Source organism: Danio rerio, chromosome 11, assembly GCF_049306965.1.
Source record: "Danio rerio strain Tuebingen ecotype United States chromosome 11, GRCz12tu, whole genome shotgun sequence".
Classification (NCBI taxonomy): domain Eukaryota; kingdom Metazoa; phylum Chordata; class Actinopteri; order Cypriniformes; family Danionidae; genus Danio; species Danio rerio.
This window is the reverse complement of record NC_133186.1, coordinates 37172711-37191785: the sequence shown is the minus strand read 5'-3', so window position 1 is coordinate 37191785 and position 19075 is coordinate 37172711. Positions and strand designations below refer to the sequence as shown.

Genomic DNA, 19075 nt, shown 5'->3' with positions numbered 1-19075 from the left:
TATAGGTTAATTAAATTTAATTTATAATTCCTGTATTGTTAAAAAATGAACTAAAGTTTATAGAGACTATACTCTGTTTTTTTGTACTGTAAATCTTTTGTTGTATTGTTAATAAATAAATAAATAAGTGATCACGCTATGTGATCGGTCATGACTGCAGAGCCCCGAAGTGTCCGGTCTGACACTTGACAATCTTTCTCTTATAAGCACAGACAGCCTTGAATTAGAAGCAGTCGTCCAGCATAAGAGTTTTGAATTTACCGTTATGGTGACACACTCTTTTGAAAAGCAGGCTGGGAGCCTAATCTCATTTGAATTTAAAGCAACAGTGACCAAAACTGATCCAAATTTGGATCAAAGCCTAAAAGGGGCTATTTTAAAGAGTTATAAAGAAAAGTGTGGTATTTTAAGCCATAATTTCAGACTCATCATGCTTATCTTACATTTCATTTGAAAATTTCTCAATAGCATATACTACTGATAACTTTTTTTCCTTTTTTTTTGTCAGGAGTAGAATTTAAAAATCAGGCAAAAGGTTTAAATCCTGATATGTATGTTTACGTGGCAACAATCTACTTCAGAATCTACTCAAAACTACTGTAGATATGATTCAGATTCAAATTAGATGTACACAGAAAAAACATTCAAGAAATAAAGCACAGTTTCCTTCCAATGAGTCAAATAGATCAAAATCGCCACTGCCTGATAAACTGGCACCAAATGGCCTTTTTTCTAATATAATAAATGACTTCAAAAGACAAAAAAAGCAATGAACATGAGGTGGCTTTTGAAGCACAGACACTCTAGACAGTTCGGGGAAGTCATAACATCAAACCACTTTGATGACAGACTTTAGCTAATGGATTTTAGAATGAGCAAAACAACATTTCAGATGTTTTACAATATGGTATGCCATCCTATCGCACCTATTTTTTAGTTATCACAGGATCTGTAAAAACTAAATCACATGACTTTTTTGATGTTCATGTTTCCATTGTAGTTTATGTGCGTTTTTACTTAACAGATAAAACATTTATATTACTCAATTGTAAGCACATAATGCACATTTATGGGCATCTTGCTATTTACATCTTTTTTCCATTGTATTTTTTTTGCAATATTCCAAAATGCACATAAAATAGGGGGATGTAAACATAGCTAATGATAAAAAGCATGCATATTATTTCTAAATATTTCCAGTTTCAGTGTATTTGACTTCCAAAACTTCCTAAAGCACACAAAATAAGCAAAGAAAAAATCTACCGATATCAAACTTTTAAAATGTTGAGCATAATCTCCCTTTTTGTTGCTAGATTTTGTCTTCCTTGATTTAATGACGTCAAGATTCATATCAATTTGTTTCAATTGAAATATACTGTCAACACTAACTAATATTCTTTAATAAAAGAATCCTGCAAGTAGTCATTTACACAAGTGTCACACATGAAGATTCATGCGGCCTGCCTGCTAAAACTGTAATGAATAGTCACTGTTTACTGCGTCCAGATCCTCCGCTCGCCTAGAGAGGTGAGGAATTCAAATGAAGTAGCCAAAGGTCGTTTCTGTGGAGTTTTTGAGGTGTCCTCCAGAGTGTGTGCACAGGCCTTCTGTCAGACCCAGCACCAGTCATCGCATCTGCAGTCAGCCTGCGTCACAGACCGTCACACACACACATACACACACACACACACACACACACACACACACACACACACACATTTCCTTGGAAAGCGAGTGCTATAATCAGGGAGATCTGACCTTCACACACATACGAACCTATTCTCACTGAATCCAACCTATTTATCATCGTTAACACACACACAGTTAAACTAGAGGATTCCAGTGTGTGATTCGGAAATCCTGAGGGATGTATTGATCCTAGAGAATCTGCACACATACTGTACTCAAACTGGCAGAAATCATTACCAGGGGCCAAACTGATGCGTTTGCTAAAGCGAATGCCCTCGTGCCCACATTGAAACTCTGGTATTTGACAAAAAGAAAAAGAAATGCGTTGATAGGGGTGTTTTTGCAGACTCCACTAATCAACCAATCCTTTTCCCTTTGGCTTCTCAGTGCAGACCTTTGCACACACATTGCTTTTGCTCTTTTTTATATTATCTTGTATCCCTAAGGACAGTTTTTATTTTTCTAATGAATTTTTTGCTGTCATGGAGCTCTAAGTATTATCTTAGTCTCTATCATAGGTGTTTCTCCTAAAACAGCTTAAGATTCATAAAAATTAGTCAGAAATAAGGCAAATGTTGAAATACATCACACTGTAAAAAAATCTTAAATTAAAAGTTGCCCATAGCTTGTGATTTATGTTTATTTATACTTTGGGTTGTATAATGGCATCCAATTAGCACCACTGACAACTTTTAATGCTGAAAATTTACTTTTGACATTTTCATTAGTTTGAAACTGTTGTATGAGATCTTGTATACTGTATTTAGATACCTTTACCCAGTAGTAAATTGATATGACAAAAGTTTTTATGTATTAAGTTAATAAAGTTTTAACTAATTTCTTTTTTGTTAAACAAAATATGATTTTTAATTGGTTTGACTTATGTAACTTGTGATGACTAGTTAATTTCATTCAGCTAAATATATTTTTATAGTGCACATTAAATAACCCCCTTTGTAGTTGATGCTTTGAAACGTAAAGAAAGTAATGGCAGCTCAGGTAAAGTTCCCATAGAGCAATTCATGAGCTACAGGCAGCAGATTTTTGAATTATTATTTCTTGTGACATCATATAATCCTTGTTTTTTGCAATGTTTTATTGGTACTTTTATTTAGAAAGCATTCATAAAATAAACTCATTTGTAATGTAAGATTTTATGTGTCCTATTCTCTCACACCAGAGTGTGTTTTATTTAAGTACTGTGCATAAACATGTAAATACAAAAAAACTGACAGTTACAATACTATTTACAACATTTAACCATACTGTATTTTAATGCTTCTATAATGCTATTTTAATGGCCTAGTTTTGTTTTGGAATTGAAGACCAAGTGTAAACCAAGAGGCAACAGCCCGCTCTACCAATGCAGAAGTAACTGAAACTGCAATTCATCAAAACTCGGCTAGGCCTGGCTCTATGATAGAGCACATTTCTATTGACCCCACTGTTAAAATGGCCAACTTTACAGCAGAAAACGTGTTTACAGCCTGGTACAAAGAACGATTTTGGTGTATAAAGCTTATGTTAGACTTCACGATAACTGTAAAGGGGGTCAATTCTTTTTAAGAACTCATCCGTTTTGTTTATATTAAGTTATATTAAGTCTACATAATTAAGGGTGTGGCCACTTGAATGACAGCTAGGTCTTGTTGGTCACCGTCACTTCACCTCAGCTGATTCCGGCTGATTAGCTGCTGAACTCTGCATATACATCGTACTTTTGTTTTGTTTTATGTGACTTTACACAGTCAGTTGTGTTTTAGAGTTATTTCTTACATTTATCAGACAATATGGCATGCTGTGTGCACTTACTTGTGCTTACAAACCATTCAAGTGGCCTCCATTTTCCTGGTGATGGAAATTTTTAAATACTTATACCATCTCTATAAATGCATTTGTTTATTTAATATAATTTATCATTTATAATTTTCTTTAGACCTGTATTGCACTCTAGAATCTGACAAATTGATTAGCTGTAGGCTCTAGAACAGTCATCTGCCATACAGTGTTATGCCTGGATTTCATAAATTGTCTTGCATGTACTAACAAAGACTACATTTGAAGTATTTGGAAGTATTTTGTGCTTTCCTCCTGTAGAAAAATGTCATAGGAACAATGCTTAGTGACTCAATGTATTACAACAGTGCTTTTAAAAGTCTAAACACTTTATTGATATTGTATACAACCAAGCGCAAGTGGTCAGAACATAAACAAGTCACAGGTAATGAAGTATTAAGTGTTTCTCCCAAAGAAAAACCCATTTAAGCAAAATGCTAGCAGGTGTCTGTAGCTCCGCTCACGCTCTGTTTCTTTGCCCTTTTTCGCTTACTCCTGGTCGGTGCGATGATGTGCAAACAAAATGGCAATGGTTGGCCACTGCCACTTGTAGCATCATTTGCACTCGTCATGAAACCTATGGATGACATCAAGGATACTACGACCAGATTTTTTACAGTCTATGGTGTGAAGACACCCAAAAAAAATTTTCAGCTCTAAAATCATACTTTTAATCACATGAACAAGTACAGAACACCTCTTCTGAATCTTTAGATGAGACTTATTTGAGTCATTAAACTAATCAATCATTTGGTTTCCATTTAATATCCCTGTTGTCTAACAAAAACAATCAAAGACAGATTGCATCTTTTATTTACCTTTTTGGCAAATCTTTTTGTGTGCTGTTGCTCTGAGATGATTAAAATGGGTCACACGGTAATCCAAAGACTTGATGTGGCCAATAAACAGTGGAAAAAAAAACACGATGACAAATTCCCCTTGCTTTCGGAGAAGTTTAAACACACTTACCCTGATGGATTATCCACCTTGAGAAAAGCCTGGATGACCAGCGGAAACTCATACTTTACTATGTACAAGTAGCTGGACATGGCTGTGAGAAGAAAGAGAGACAGGCTGTGAGATTCACGCACACACACACACACACACACACACACACACACACACACACACACACACACACACACACACACACACACACACACACACACACACAACAGTAAACACCCTAATCCAGGACGCATTGGTCTACACCAGGGGATTGTGGTTATTATCCTGGAAGCAAATGTCACAGTAATGAAGAGAATCCGTTCTATATTTAGTTTCATAAACATGCACCAAACGCCAAAAAGCTCAAGGTCTTTTTCCATGACTGCAAAGTAAATCACAGTTCATATGACAAAAAACTTAAAAAATTAAATGTTAAACATTAAAAAGAAAAGTATTAAATTATAAAATATAATAATAATAATAATAATAATAATAATAATAATAATAATGCTATAAAATAGACTGAAAGAGACTGTAATTTTTTGTCAATTTTAAGTATTTAGTAAAGTAATTATTGCAGTAATAAATTTAAGTAAAAGTAATTACAAAATAATTACAATTAATTAATTTGTAATTTTTTTACAATAAATTAATTACAGAATAATTACAAGTAAAGTTTGACGTAAAATGACTGACATAAAATTTGTTATTTTGTTCTCCATTTCCTGGAGAAGAGTCATGCAGTTGTAGGGTTTGCCATCATACACTTTACAGCAATAAGGTTCAGAAGAATTCCTCTATTCTTTTTTAGAGGAATTTAGGATTTAGAAAAGGTAAATATGCGCTAGGTACAAAACTACAACTTGTGAATGGGTGGCAAACTAGTTTTTTTTTTTTTTTTTTTTGGACCAGAACATCCTGGTGCTCCATCACCTTTGCTCTCTATACTTCTATACTAGAGTAAAGCAGTGATTGGTTAGTGATTAGTTAAGAAATTAATGTAAGCACATGTGAGGAGTGTGTGTGTGATCTGCTGGATAAGTGCTGCATTTTAATTGATTGTGTTTGAAAAATAAAAGCAAGTAGCATCCTGTTAGATTTTTGTGTTGTAGGTAAATAATTGTGTGAAGTGTTTTGAAAAAGTGCTTTCTGCTATTGAAAAGTCCAAGGCTGAGAAATAGCTCCTGGTTTTGGAGATTTGGAGTGTAGTTTTGCATTTTGAGGGAGATATTTCAGAAATCGCATGACAAGAAAAGATTTTGTGTGTAAGAAGTTGGAAAAAAAACTGTAAAATAGTAATTAAAACATTAACATAAGTTTATGTGTAAAGTGAATGAAACAAAATGTAACAGCATGCCAAATAACATTGAAGTTAGGTTGAATTTAACATGAAATTTGACATATTTTACTGGACATCTGCAAACTTTAAATAAATGAAAGCTACATTATTGTTACTTGATATATATGTATGTGCATTAGTAAACAAGACTGGAATCGTTTTATGTAAAAAAAAAAAATCATGCAATTTTAGGTTGACAGAACTTTAGATTTTAATTCATTTGGTGTTCTAATTTTTTAAAGTGTAAGACATTGAGTTAACTTGCATAATTAAGTATACATGACTAAGGTTTCTTTTTCATTTTACAAACAGCTTTAAGCTTAATATATTTAAAATGAATGATTTAAAAATGATGCATATACCGTATATTTTAAGTAAATACAACACAATTTTACTAGTGTACTTGCACATACACTCATACACTGTTTATAAACATTTTAAGAAAAAAAAACAATTAAATGCTAATTAATTATGCTAAATATATAATTTATGCTAAAACGAGATTGTAATATTAACATAAATGTGTGCTGAGATAAAGTGCAGCCTGAGAAAATGAGGACAACACAGAGGAAGGGGAGGAAAGGTTACTGTGAGAATGAAGGAATAAAAAATAACAGAGCAATGACCTACAGTGTAAATGAGAAACATGACATTGCGATCCATCTAAGTCCAGTCAGTTTCTCTGTTGAGCTGTATAGGTGTGCTTTGCCCTTGACGGGGGTCACAAAACAATACATTGTGTCTCCTGAGATGTAACTGTTTGACAGTGCCTCACCTCCAATGTTCTGCAGGGTAATCGCAATGCCGGCTGCCATCTTGCCTGGTGTGCCGAAGGCTCGGTAGCCCAGTTGTTCATAAGCTCTAATGCCTGACAACAAAACAAAAAGAGGTTAATGAACACACTACAAAACACAGCAATATGATAAAAGACATAAATAAAATATAATATTTCCTTTAAGGTATTAATATTATTTTATTGATATTAAATAGTGTTAATAATATCCATTCATTTAAAATAGTTTAGGATTGTAATAATAATCAAAAATACAAGAATTAGTAATGATAAATATTTCTGACAAAAATAATATCAAATATAAAATGCATAATTTTGTCTAATTTAGTTTCTTTGACAAATTGCTGAAGACATAAATAAAATATAAAGTCTCTTTATCTTATAATATTTACTTATTCATTTTCCTTTTGACTTAGTCCCTTAATTAATCAGGGGTCGCCATAGCAGAATGAACCGCCAACTTATCCAGCATGTGTTTTACACAGCAAATGCCCTTCCAACATTGGGAAACACCCACACACTATCGCAAACACTAAGGCCAATTTAGCTTATTCAATTCACCTATGTCGCTTGTCTTTGGACTGTGGGGAAACCGGAGCACCCGGAGGAAACCCACACAAACACGGGGAAAACATGCAAACTCATCACAGAAATGCTAATTGACCCAGCCGGGGCTTGAACAAGCAACCTTTTTGCTTTGAGGCGATTGTGTTACCCATTGTGCCACCGTGCTGCTCCTGAACATTATTGTTTATACTATTAATATTTAATAGTGTTAATAATATCTATTGATTTCAAATAATATATGATCGTAATATAATCAAAAATACTTGTAATTAGTGGTATAAAATATTTCTGACAAGAAAAACATAAAAATATATTGCATTATTCTTTTTACAAATTTTGTTATTGTTGTTTTTTATAAAATAATCATTACAACAATATATAATTAAATAATAAAGCATTTTACACTTAAGTTGAGGTCAAAATTATAAGCTTTCCTGAGTTATTAGCCCCCCTGTTTATTTTTTTCAACAGAGAGAAGATTTTTCCAACACATTTCTAAACATAATCGTTTTAATAACTCATTTTTAATAACTGATTTATTTTATCGTTGCCATGGTGACAGTAAATAATATTTGACTAGATATTTTTCAAGATACTGGTATTCAGATTAAAGTGACATTTAAAGGCTTAACTAAGTTAATTCGGTTAACAAGACAGGTTAGGGTAATTAGGAAAGTTATTGTATAACGATGGTTTGTTTTGCTGACTATCGAAAAAATATACCTTACAGTTGCTAATAATATTGACTTTAAAATGGTGTTAAAAAATGTAAAGCCGCTTTTATTCTAGCCAAAATAAAATAAATAAGACTTTCTCCAGAAGAAAAATATTATCAGACATACTGTGAAAATTTCCCTGCCCTGTTAAACATCATTTGAGAAATATTTAAAAAAGAAAAAAACAATTCAAAGGGGGGCTAATAATTCTGACTTCAACTAGAAATAAGAATAATTTCATTTCTTTGCATTTGCACTTTGTATTTATACTGTATTTATTTATCTAAGAATTATTATAAAACATTTCAGTTACATATAATTTATTTAAACGCTTTATAATTTTGTATAAATTTTAATATACAGCAATAAGATAAATATGCTAATACAAAAGTACAGATTTTTCTTAATAAAAATAATAACAGAATTGACAACAATAACAATTGACAACTAATATAGTCCTATACTATATAAAAATATGGTGAGTAAGGAAAGAAAAAGTATTCACCCCTTTCCTCAGAAAAATATTTCTGAAGGTGCGGTTGACTTGAAATTTTCAACAGATGTTGGTAACAACCAAAGAAATCCATATTTGCAAAGAAGACAAATCTAATTAGTTTACAAATTAAGTTATGTGCAGTAAATTTAAATGACACAGGGAAAAAGTACTAAACAAATGAAAAAAAGGAGGTGTAGAAAGGCAGTGAAAGACAGCAGCGGAAATCTCTCTGTAGTTCTTCAGCAACCCTCTGTCCTTGTTCAGTGTAAAAAAAATGTTAGCTGTTTCAGTCCAACATCTACATTAGCAGGAGGATGAAGATGAAACCAGAGTGGACATTTCAGCAAGAAAATGATCCAAAACACAGCCAAGGAAACTCCCAAATGCTTTCAGAGAAAGAAAATCAAGCTGTAGAATGGCCCAGCCAATACACCTGACTTACATCCAATGGAAAATACAAAATACAGATCAAATTTAATACACGAGACCCACAGAACCAACAAGATTATTACACTCTGTTGAAGTCTGTGAAAACTCACACCTGAGCAAGTCATGTGACTTTATTCTCCATATGAGAGGTGTCTTTAAGCTCCCATAACCAAAAAGCCTTTTATATAAAGTATTAAATACATTTCAGTAGCTCAGCACTTTCTCCTTGTGTCATTTTTAGCTATTACACATATTTTGTTCAGGATATTATTTGTTTTGTTTTGTTATGTTTGTATTGTTTGGGTTTTTACCAATATCTGGTTCAATTTCATGTCAACAATCCTTAGAAATATTATTCCCAAAAAGAAAAATCATGATGTGTTCAATACTTATGTTCCCCACTGTATATATACTTTACATAATACAGTCATTTTAACCGATTATGATTAAACTCTATTACAAAGCATCATTACTAAATGGCTGTCATTAAGCAACTATCATTTCATTTTTCAAGGTGACCATATGTTAAATATGCATTTGCGGTGACAATGTAACCGTGGGCTTATCGTTGATACAGCGCTGACAATGACAGCCACAATTGATCAAGCGCAGCAGAAGCTTGGCTATTTTTAGCCTAATGCACACCAGAAATATTCTGGCCAATTAAAATCCCTCACAGAGGAGTGAGGCAGATGGTCACCAAGCCAAAAGAGAGAGTAATGTCACATCAGTTAACACCTCCATCTATATCAGCTCTTCATTTTAGCTCAGGGCAGCAGGTCAAACAGTTTTTTTTCTTTTCAAAATCATAATAAATTACAGAGGAGAGCTAGAAATTGGTTTCGGGTCAATGTAATAAAATACTCACCCACAACGCCTGAAGATTTTAGCAGCAGGTGAATGGAGTATGCAGACAGGCCAGCAACAACAGTAAGAAGAATTCTGAAAGACAAAAGAAATACAAATGTGTTATAGCAAAGACATTGGACTATTTCAATGTAGGGATGTCATTGGCCCGTAAACATTTCTTGCTTATTGTCAAACTATTGCATAATTGTAACAAGAGTCAATTCAATTGTCCCCCTCCCCTCTCCCCAGATGACCTGCACTTACGCTGCATCTTTACCTTCTGAGCCAGAGCATGCTTACGCCATCGATACCAGCTCTTGCTCAGCACAGTGAACGTTGCTTTAGTTATATTGTTTTTTTATTATTTTAAGTTGTTTAACATGCAGTGACATGCAGTCAAATATTTTGCGGAACAGATCCAACACTTAACACCCGCCAACCCGCCTAATGCAGGTAGATTTCAGCTCTGGCGGGTAAGACAGCCGCTCCAGCTAGCCATTTTGGCTGATCAGATATAATTTTTAAATCGAAATTTTCTTGAAGCAGGGTTCGACAAAAAGGATGGCCCAATATGCGCGCAAATGTGATCTTAGAATCGAGAAGCAGCATGAGTGACTAAAATAACAGTGTTCAAGCAAGGCTGTTAAAAAGCGCACACGCTCCCGTTTACTTGCACGAAACAACTGTGTGTAGAGGAAACGCAACTGGTGCGATCGGTTCTTTTTGAAATAGATAAATAGACAAAAGCGATGCTTGTGTACCCACAGTCCTGCTGCTTTCTAGAGCTCAAGATTGAAAAGAATTATATATCTATCTATCTATCTATCTATCTATCTATCTATCTATCTATCTATCTATCTATCTATCTATCTATCTATCTATCTATCTATATATATATATATTCTTTTGTAAGCAGCAGCAGTCTATGCTTTCGTTTAAATTATTGTTTGAACAGATTATTAACCGGCCTAACATTAGCCGTGTGCACGTGATCATCCTTTCATTATCACACATGGTATGTTTTTACCTGCTTTCTTTTGCTTGCAGTTATTTTTGTTAATATAGTTTAATTATCATCCTTTACAATAACATTTCTTTAATATGCAATTAACTCCCCCATATGGTAATAAAGTTACCATTTATGTGTAGTAACTGCTGATCTGGGACCTTTAGCCAGGACAGATTACTGTGCATATTTTAGATACATGACTATAGATCTTTTTAAATGTCAATTTAAAAAAAAAAGAAATGTTTTGTTGAATAAAACGTACATGTATGCTGCTATATTTAGCTTGTTTTGACACATTTAAAATGTGTGGCTAAGAAATAAATATTTCTTTTTGGTGTGGTCAGAAATAAATTTGGTAAATCCTTAATTCTGAGCCCTAAAAAGTTATGCGAGATAAAAGCTGATTGCAATGCGACACAACCCATTTGCTCATGCACATCTTGCAAGCTCATACACAACACAGACAAAAAGTGAAATGAATGAGGAGGCATGTGGACAACACAACATCTAAATCAAGTCATTTTAGCTTGTCAAAGTCACATTTATTCATATAAAAAATATTTTCCAAACATCAAAAGTGTGGCTAGTGAAAATGGCAAGCTACTAGTACTGTTGGAAAGCTACAAGCCACAGTGGCTGGTGATCAAAAAAGGTTATGTCAAGCCCTGATTAGGAGGTTTGCTAAAGGTGGCAGCTGACGTACAGCGAGAGGTTTGCATCTTTTATAAACTATGACAGTTCGTGTTCATTGCAAGAAGGTCGCTGGTTCAAGTCCCAGCTAGACCAGTTGGCATTTCTGTGTGGAGTCATGCAATATAGGGGAATTGGCTGAACTAAATTGGCTGTAGCGTTTGAGTGTGTGAATGCAAGAGTATATTTGTGTTTCCGAGTACATACACATAAAACCCAAATGCTGGAGCCAGGATCACTTCCCAAAAGTCATTACAATTTAAACGTTATCTACACTTATGTTAGTCTGTTTTTTATTATTCCGAGGTTGCCATAATCCTAGACCAGGCCGTATCCTGAGCAGATTCTGTGGAAGTCATGAAAGAGTGGAGAGCATGAGACTGATTCCTGAAAGACTCTAGTGACAGACAAGTCTCCACATTGATCCTGGTGACCTACTCATGCCTGTAGCATCTCCACGATGGGAGTCCAGCGTTTTTCAGCCCGCCTAGACTGCAGGTCTGTACAGGAAGTTTGGCCAAAGGAGAAATGGTTGTGCCAAACTAAGCCTGGTTTCTCTCAAGGTTTTTTCCTTCACTTTCATCATTTAGTGAAGTTTTGCCACTGTTACCACTGCCTTGCTTGGTTTGGGACTTGTGGAGCTGAGCATCGATGAATTTGCTCTTTAGTGTTTGGCCTTTCAGCAGTGAAAATTAAACCACATTGAACTGAACTAAACTGAACTTAAACTCTGAAAACTGGACTGACACAGTTTCAAATCACAAGAACTTCTGTGAATTGAATTGAATTGAATTATTGGGTTGCCGCTGGAAGGGCATCCGCTGCATAAAACATATGCCAGAATATAAGGGATTAAACTGAACGAAATGAATAATAATAATAACAATAATAATATTAATAATAAATTTATAATAATTTTAACAACAACAATAATAATAATAATAATAATAATAATATGAATAATATGAATAATATAAATAATGAGAATAAAAATACATGTCAAAATAAAAAGTGTATATAATAATAATATCTTTAAAATCATAAAAAACAGTATGAGGAAAGATTATAATAATAATAATAATAATAATAATAATAATAATAATAATAATAATAATAATAATAATAATAATAACAACAACAAAAACAATAATATTAATAATAATTTTATCTAGCAATTAAACAAATTTTGACTGTATATCTATATAATATATAAAAATACAGTCTCAGGCCCAATGATAAGAGTTGAAAAAAAGTTATATGGAAGATGGAAAAATACTAGACAGTGTAATCACCGGCCGTTCACAGATAAACCATAAACGCAACGGCACCCTCCAGCTGCCAACATCTGGACAAACATCTCAAGCTGGGAAGCCGAAACACGCTCTACTGAATCTTTAGCCTGCATTCAAAAGTCCTGTTTAGTCCCATTGCCTAGTTCCAGAATGTCTTGGCATTTGTACTGACCAGGCTCAACCGTTCTCTGCCAAGCACTCGGTTTCAACTCAGCACTTTCTCACGTTTTCCCCCTTTCCTTCTTTTTTCCTAAATGACGTTTCAGGAGAAGTCAACGAGTGCAGTTCTGCTGGAAACACCAGGGCCCTGACTTAAACAGATATTCAGCATCAAATAAACCCTCCCCAGCTTTGACTAACATTCCAGTCATTTTTATAAAAGTGGAATACAACTAGTACAGCTAATCACCCGCGTTTAATAACAAATTACGCTAGAGGAGGGAGCATTACGGGATTAAAAAGCTTTGGAAAAATCTAAAAAGAATGAGACAGAACATGTGATTTGATCAGCAGCTGCAGTATATTAGTGGATGCAGCTGGCTTGAATGAGGACACTATGCAATCAGTTTAGCATCTTATCACTTTCTGCAACTAATAATTGTGATTAGATATGAGTTTGTCCAAACAAAGGACACAGTACAGTTCCTTATTTAGAAATAGCTCCAGTAAGACTTGCTTTGTTGTAAAAATGCATCATTTTCTTTAGCATTACATGCATTCTAAGAAAGAGATTTTTTTATTGCTTATTTATATTAACCCATAATCCAACACGTACGTCAGTGCACAAATTAAGAGTTTTGACTATTAAGTAATAATTAAGTAGCATCATTGCATTGTACTGTGTTTTTTAATAAAGACAAATTCTCTTTAAAGTTAATACATTTAAAAATGTCTTGCTGTTGAAGTGTGGTTACAGAAAATTGAGGCTTTCAAAAATTATGACTCATATCAAATTAATTAAATTCATTTCTTAACTTAATTAATTATTTATTTATTAAATTAATTTAATTAATTAACTTAGATGGAATTTGAAAACAGCTGTGTTGCTAAGGCCATGTCCACACTAATATGCTTTCATTTAAATACGCATATTTTTCTCTCCGTTTTGACTTTCCATCCACACAGAGACTGTGTTTTTTTAGGAAACATATCTTTTTGAAAAGTGGATAAATTTGAAAATGCTGTTTTTATGTTGCAGTGTGGGCTATGAAAATGAATGCTTTCCAAAACTATGGCAAATTTTAGTCATGTGACTAATTCAACTAACATGGTGGATGACATTATAAAGCAGATATTTTAATAAAAATAATAATAATAATTAATAATGTATGTTTTGAAAGCTTTCTTAAAGATTAATGTCAGCTAAATACTCCATATTGCCTCTCTTTAAAGAACATGGAATGCTTACTGGGAGCTGTTGTTTAGTTTCCGACTAATTAAGACAATTTGCTGCGCCCTTTTAAAGAGATGGAAAGTAAATAAACGGCAGGTAAAACTGTCTGACATCTGAGCACATACGCAATACATGGACAAAAGCATTTTAGGTCTTTTTAGTGTGGATGAAGGCAAGAATTGAAAACAATAGTGTGGACATGGACCATTTTTTAGACGAAAACTAATTTATCCATTCATCCTGATTAGTGTAGATTTAGCTGGAATATTTTCGTGGAAACTGGAATATTGAGTAGTTTTTTTTTCCTCAGAATTCTAAAAACAGCTTTATTTGAAATGTAAATCTTCTGTAACATTCTAAAACTATACAGCCACGTTTAATTTATATAATCAAAATCTGAATAAATCTAAATAAAAAATTCCAAAATAAAAAACTTACTAACCCCAAAGTTTTAAAATGGTACTCTAACTAAAATATCTACACTACCTTACAAAAGTCTTGTCGTCGATCCCAGTTGTAAGAGCAACAAATAATAACCTAGTTGATCATTTGTGGCAGAAGGTTGTTTTTTTGATGAATCATCTGTTGAATCAGCCTCCATATCAAAGTTCCTAAAAGCAAAAAAGATCAAGGTGCTCCAGGATAGGCCAGCCCAGTCACAAGATATAAACATTATTGAGCATATCTGGGGTAAGATGGAGAATACTTCATGATCAACTAGAAGTCAAGTTATTATTTGTTGTTGCTAAAATAGGCAACAAGACTTTTGTCAGGTAGTGAAAACATCCATTTAAATTCATAATATACATTTTTGTCGTCATTGGTTATTTTCGCCACTGGTATTTAACATTTCTGCATGTCAAGAGACCAATCTCAATTGCTGTGAGGCTAAAATGGACCGAATCCTGCAATTTATTCTGAAGCATGTGTATGTGTTTCTCCATTTACTGAAGGGTTTTCACCTAAGTGGTTTCATAAGTTCTTATATTAATGGAAAAACACATCTTTGGCAAACGGAAGAACAAGTGGAGGACTGTAAACACACTGTTAATTGACACTCCAGCAGAACTCCATCGCTGAAGCTATTACAGATGATTTTACTAGAGAATTTAAGAACATTTAATAAAGCACACTGCTACAGCAAAATATTATTTCAGACATCCATTTCATTTTTGTTGGCATGTCTAATTTGTATGACACTGTTATTGCTTCCACTGTCTCAAGACATGCCCCATAAACATGTCTGTAATTCCAGGAAGATGAAGTAAAATGCCTGTCCTTGAGCAATAACATTTCCTCATAAGCCACAGAAAGCCAAATTTCAAGGCAAAAGTTGAGGATTTGTTGCTTGTTGTAATCTCACACAAACAGCTGCTGAGATTTAATGAAGTCTTCAGCTATTTTTCATTTAGGTAACAATGTTCCAGATGTCTTTTACTAATAGTTATATGCTTATATTGAGTTGAATTAATTCTAAAATGCAAAGTGCTTTGGAGATACTGCACAAGACATTTATTAATACTGAAATGTCTGACTTCTCAACTCTGAAACACCACAAGAGACAAATGTGTAATAATAGGACAAAAAAAATCCAACTCTCCTTTTAAACTCACGCTTGTCAAGTAGAAAATAAAAAATGAAATCTGCATGCTGTTTTGGTATGCTGGATATTCAAAGCCGTTTTTGTTGTGTAATGCTGTGTTTTTCTGAGAGTTGTGGATCCACTCTTACCTTTAGGGGACTATTGTCATGATATGAAGTGACACAATAAATTCAAGCCTGAAGACAAATCTCAGCTCTCACAAAGGCAAAACCCAACATCATCTCAGAATCTGTCCTCTACCTTCATCATACACCATATACAACATTCATCACCACAGATGTTTCCATGAATAATGTATAATAGCATACACAAAATGCTCATCATTTAAGCCAAAAAACAAAGAAATCTCACTGTCAAAAAGGTGAAATAAATAATACAAAACTGCTTTAAAGTTACTGTAATATTGACATATTTAAATTACAGTTGCAAAATGAATACTAAAACATAGAAGGTGCACAGTGGCATGAACACAAATACAAAACATAATCAAACTAAATGCACTAGACATTCATTTAACAAAATGAAATAAAACCCTAATGTATATTAAAATGTTGTCCATTCTTTCAAATATAGTTTTTAAATTTACTGAAAATAGATTTCAACTTCTCACTATAGCATAAAAGATTACACTTGCGATTTCAAATTGTGATCTGAACCAATGCTTTTAGCTGAGTATCATGAATTAATTTGAAATATCCGAAAGACAAAAGAAATGTAATACCCTTAATCTGCATTGTTCATGCGTCCAGCTCGTGATTAGGTGTTTTCCACTGATCGTAACAGCTCAGTTTACAGTGAATGCAGCAGATGCCGTTTCTGCTTGGAATGGGCATCACTTTTTCATATTTGCATAAGATTTCATTAGATTTGTATTAAACCTAATTGGAAAAAAGTACAGTAATTTCTTTATTGCAGTGCAACATAAAATAATGTACTTACTGTGCATTTAAAACTTCTTTCAAATCTTTTACAAGACCCAGAATCAAGTTTTAGACTAGGCCTACTTGGTTCTGCTGATATACCAGCTCTAATGCACAATTAACTATTAGAAAGTGCTTTAAGCACTTGAGTGCTTTAAGAGATTTAATCATTTATTTATTTTTAAATAGAAATTTATTACATCATATATCATTAGAAAAAAAAATGTTTAAAAATATATATTTTTTCTAATGATATATGATGTAATAAATGTGATTATTTTCTCAAGCTTTAACAAAACATTTTGTACAATCCAGGTTATAATGTTTTCCCCCCCTTTTTTAAAACCTTGCCACCGTAATGAATTAGCAAACAAATAAAATTAAAATGCAATTACATCAGGAATAGATAAAAAATAGAGCAAAATTGATAAATAAATAAATAAAAAGAGTAAGTTTGTTTTTAATCATTTATTTTTAATCAATTATTAATTTTCCTTCGACCTAGTCCCTTTATTCATCAGGGGTCTCCACAAATTCTAGCTGCAACCCATTAATGAGAAATATTGTGTCACTGTGTCACGCTTCCTTTATTTTACCCTAGCTTCATTTTATTCATTTATACTTTTTTTTTCATCAGATATTATATCATTCATTCATTTATTTTCTTGTCGGCTTAGTCCCTTTATTTATCCGGGGTAGCCACAGCAGAATGAACCGCCAACTTATTCAGCACGTTTTTATGCAGCGGACCCTTCCGCTGCGTACCCTTCCAGCCGCAACCCATCTCTGGGAAAAGAAGTGGAGAATGCGGGCATCAATCTCGCATGCTAATAATAATAATTATAATTAATTTTATTTATAATTGGGCCTTTCTAGATACCCAAGGTCGCCTTACAACAAGCATCAGCAGACATGCTAAACAAATTAAACATTACTAAAAACAATCATTGACCAAACAAGTTGAAAAGCAATAGCGAATATAAAAGAACATAATAAAAACATGATAAAAAAATTGTTAAGTAAAAGCGAGCACTCTACAATTTGAGCTAATTCCCCTCGGTCAAATATTGTATATTATATATTATTTTTATACATACTGTATATATATAGACAGTCAGTAATTCCTTGTTCTTATTTTGTTCTGTATGTATAGTCTTTTTATACAAATAAATCACATTTTTAATTCTACCTATTTAACAGAACATTTTTATTTAACAGTGTTATAGAAATAATAATATAAATTTATGATTAAGATTATAATTGTTCAATATAATTTTTTAATGCTAAAGGTGCAGCAGATGGCTGAATAATTAAAAAATACAATGAGAAATGCTGCGTAACCTTTATGGATAAAAAAACATGAAAACTTTCTATGAAAAACACCAAATGTAATATGATTTTATAATGTGTTCTTTTTTTCCCTCAAAACTATAAAATTGTACATGTATTGTTTTTGTTGTATTTATTGAAAATTATTTTATTGTAAAATTACATGAGGTATCCAGATTTCGCAAATTAATGTTTTGTTAATGACATTTGCAGTTAAATTACTGTTAAACCTAAATGTCCTTCCGCAGTGCCACAAGTGACAGATGTGGTCATTTTGAAGTGTCAGCCACTGTATATAAACGATCCCAGTGTAATATTGTAAAATTAAATAACAAAATTAAACTTTTTTGCAATAAAATTACATGTTAAGTCGTGTTAAGGATTATTAAAAACTTGAATTATGTTTAATAACTTAGTAGGCGTTTTTAAAAAAGAAAAATGAGAACAATAATAAGCAGTTAAACCAACAAAAGAGCAACAACATCTAATATTTATGGTAGTATACTTTCGGGGAACTTACTGTTAACCATTTTTTGCTGTCTTTTTTCAACAAATGTGAGTCTCAACAAAGATATCACCATAACAGTCCCAATGGTATAGCTCCTACAAATCTTATGAATTCATTCCCAAGAGCGGCACTATTACTGCAAAGAATATTAGCTTCATTATTAAACCGTGTCCAGGATTGATTTATGAGTAGCCTGAAGCCACAATCAGCACCAGAAAAACACTGTTTTCAAATCAGACAGGTACTACACACGAAGAAATGGGGAGTACAGAAAGTTCAAGTGTGCCAAAAATCGAGTCACACCAAACAGCTCAAACCCAAAGCCCTTTCAGAAAGGAAAATTAAAAATCCTCATTGCTCAAGCCAGATTAAAAGGGCAGACTGGTTTACATAAAGCATGTACAACCTAATCTTCGCCATCACAGCCTATGTTAAGTAGCACAGACTATAAGATCATAACTAGATGGCAGATTATTAGCTAACAAAAGTGATAAAGTGTGCCTATAGCGTGAACACAGAGCTCCTGTCCTGGTACGGCCCGCTCAGCTCTACTGAAACAAATCTCTCTGGCAATCTGACTTTTCTAATAAAGACTGCTTTACTGGAGGATTAATATCGCAGAAGGGAGGGGGAGTGGGGGCTATCCTGAAGGTTGGGACTTAACCCAGA

The 19075-nt window shown here is 33.3% G+C and overlaps 1 protein-coding gene across 1 annotated transcript in view; it reads right to left on the bottom strand.

Annotated features, from left to right (window-relative positions):
- Positions 1 to 3836: 3836 nt before the first annotated feature.
- The window catches only part of slc38a3a (solute carrier family 38 member 3a), a 55030-nt gene continuing 39791 nt past the window's right edge, over positions 3837 to 19075 (bottom strand). Inside the window, 3 exon segments of the mRNA NM_001098765.1 lie at positions 3837 to 4576; positions 6588 to 6680; positions 9682 to 9755. Coding sequence (NP_001092235.1) covers positions 4491 to 4576; positions 6588 to 6680; positions 9682 to 9755 — 253 coding nt within the window. The 3' untranslated portion in view covers positions 3837 to 4490.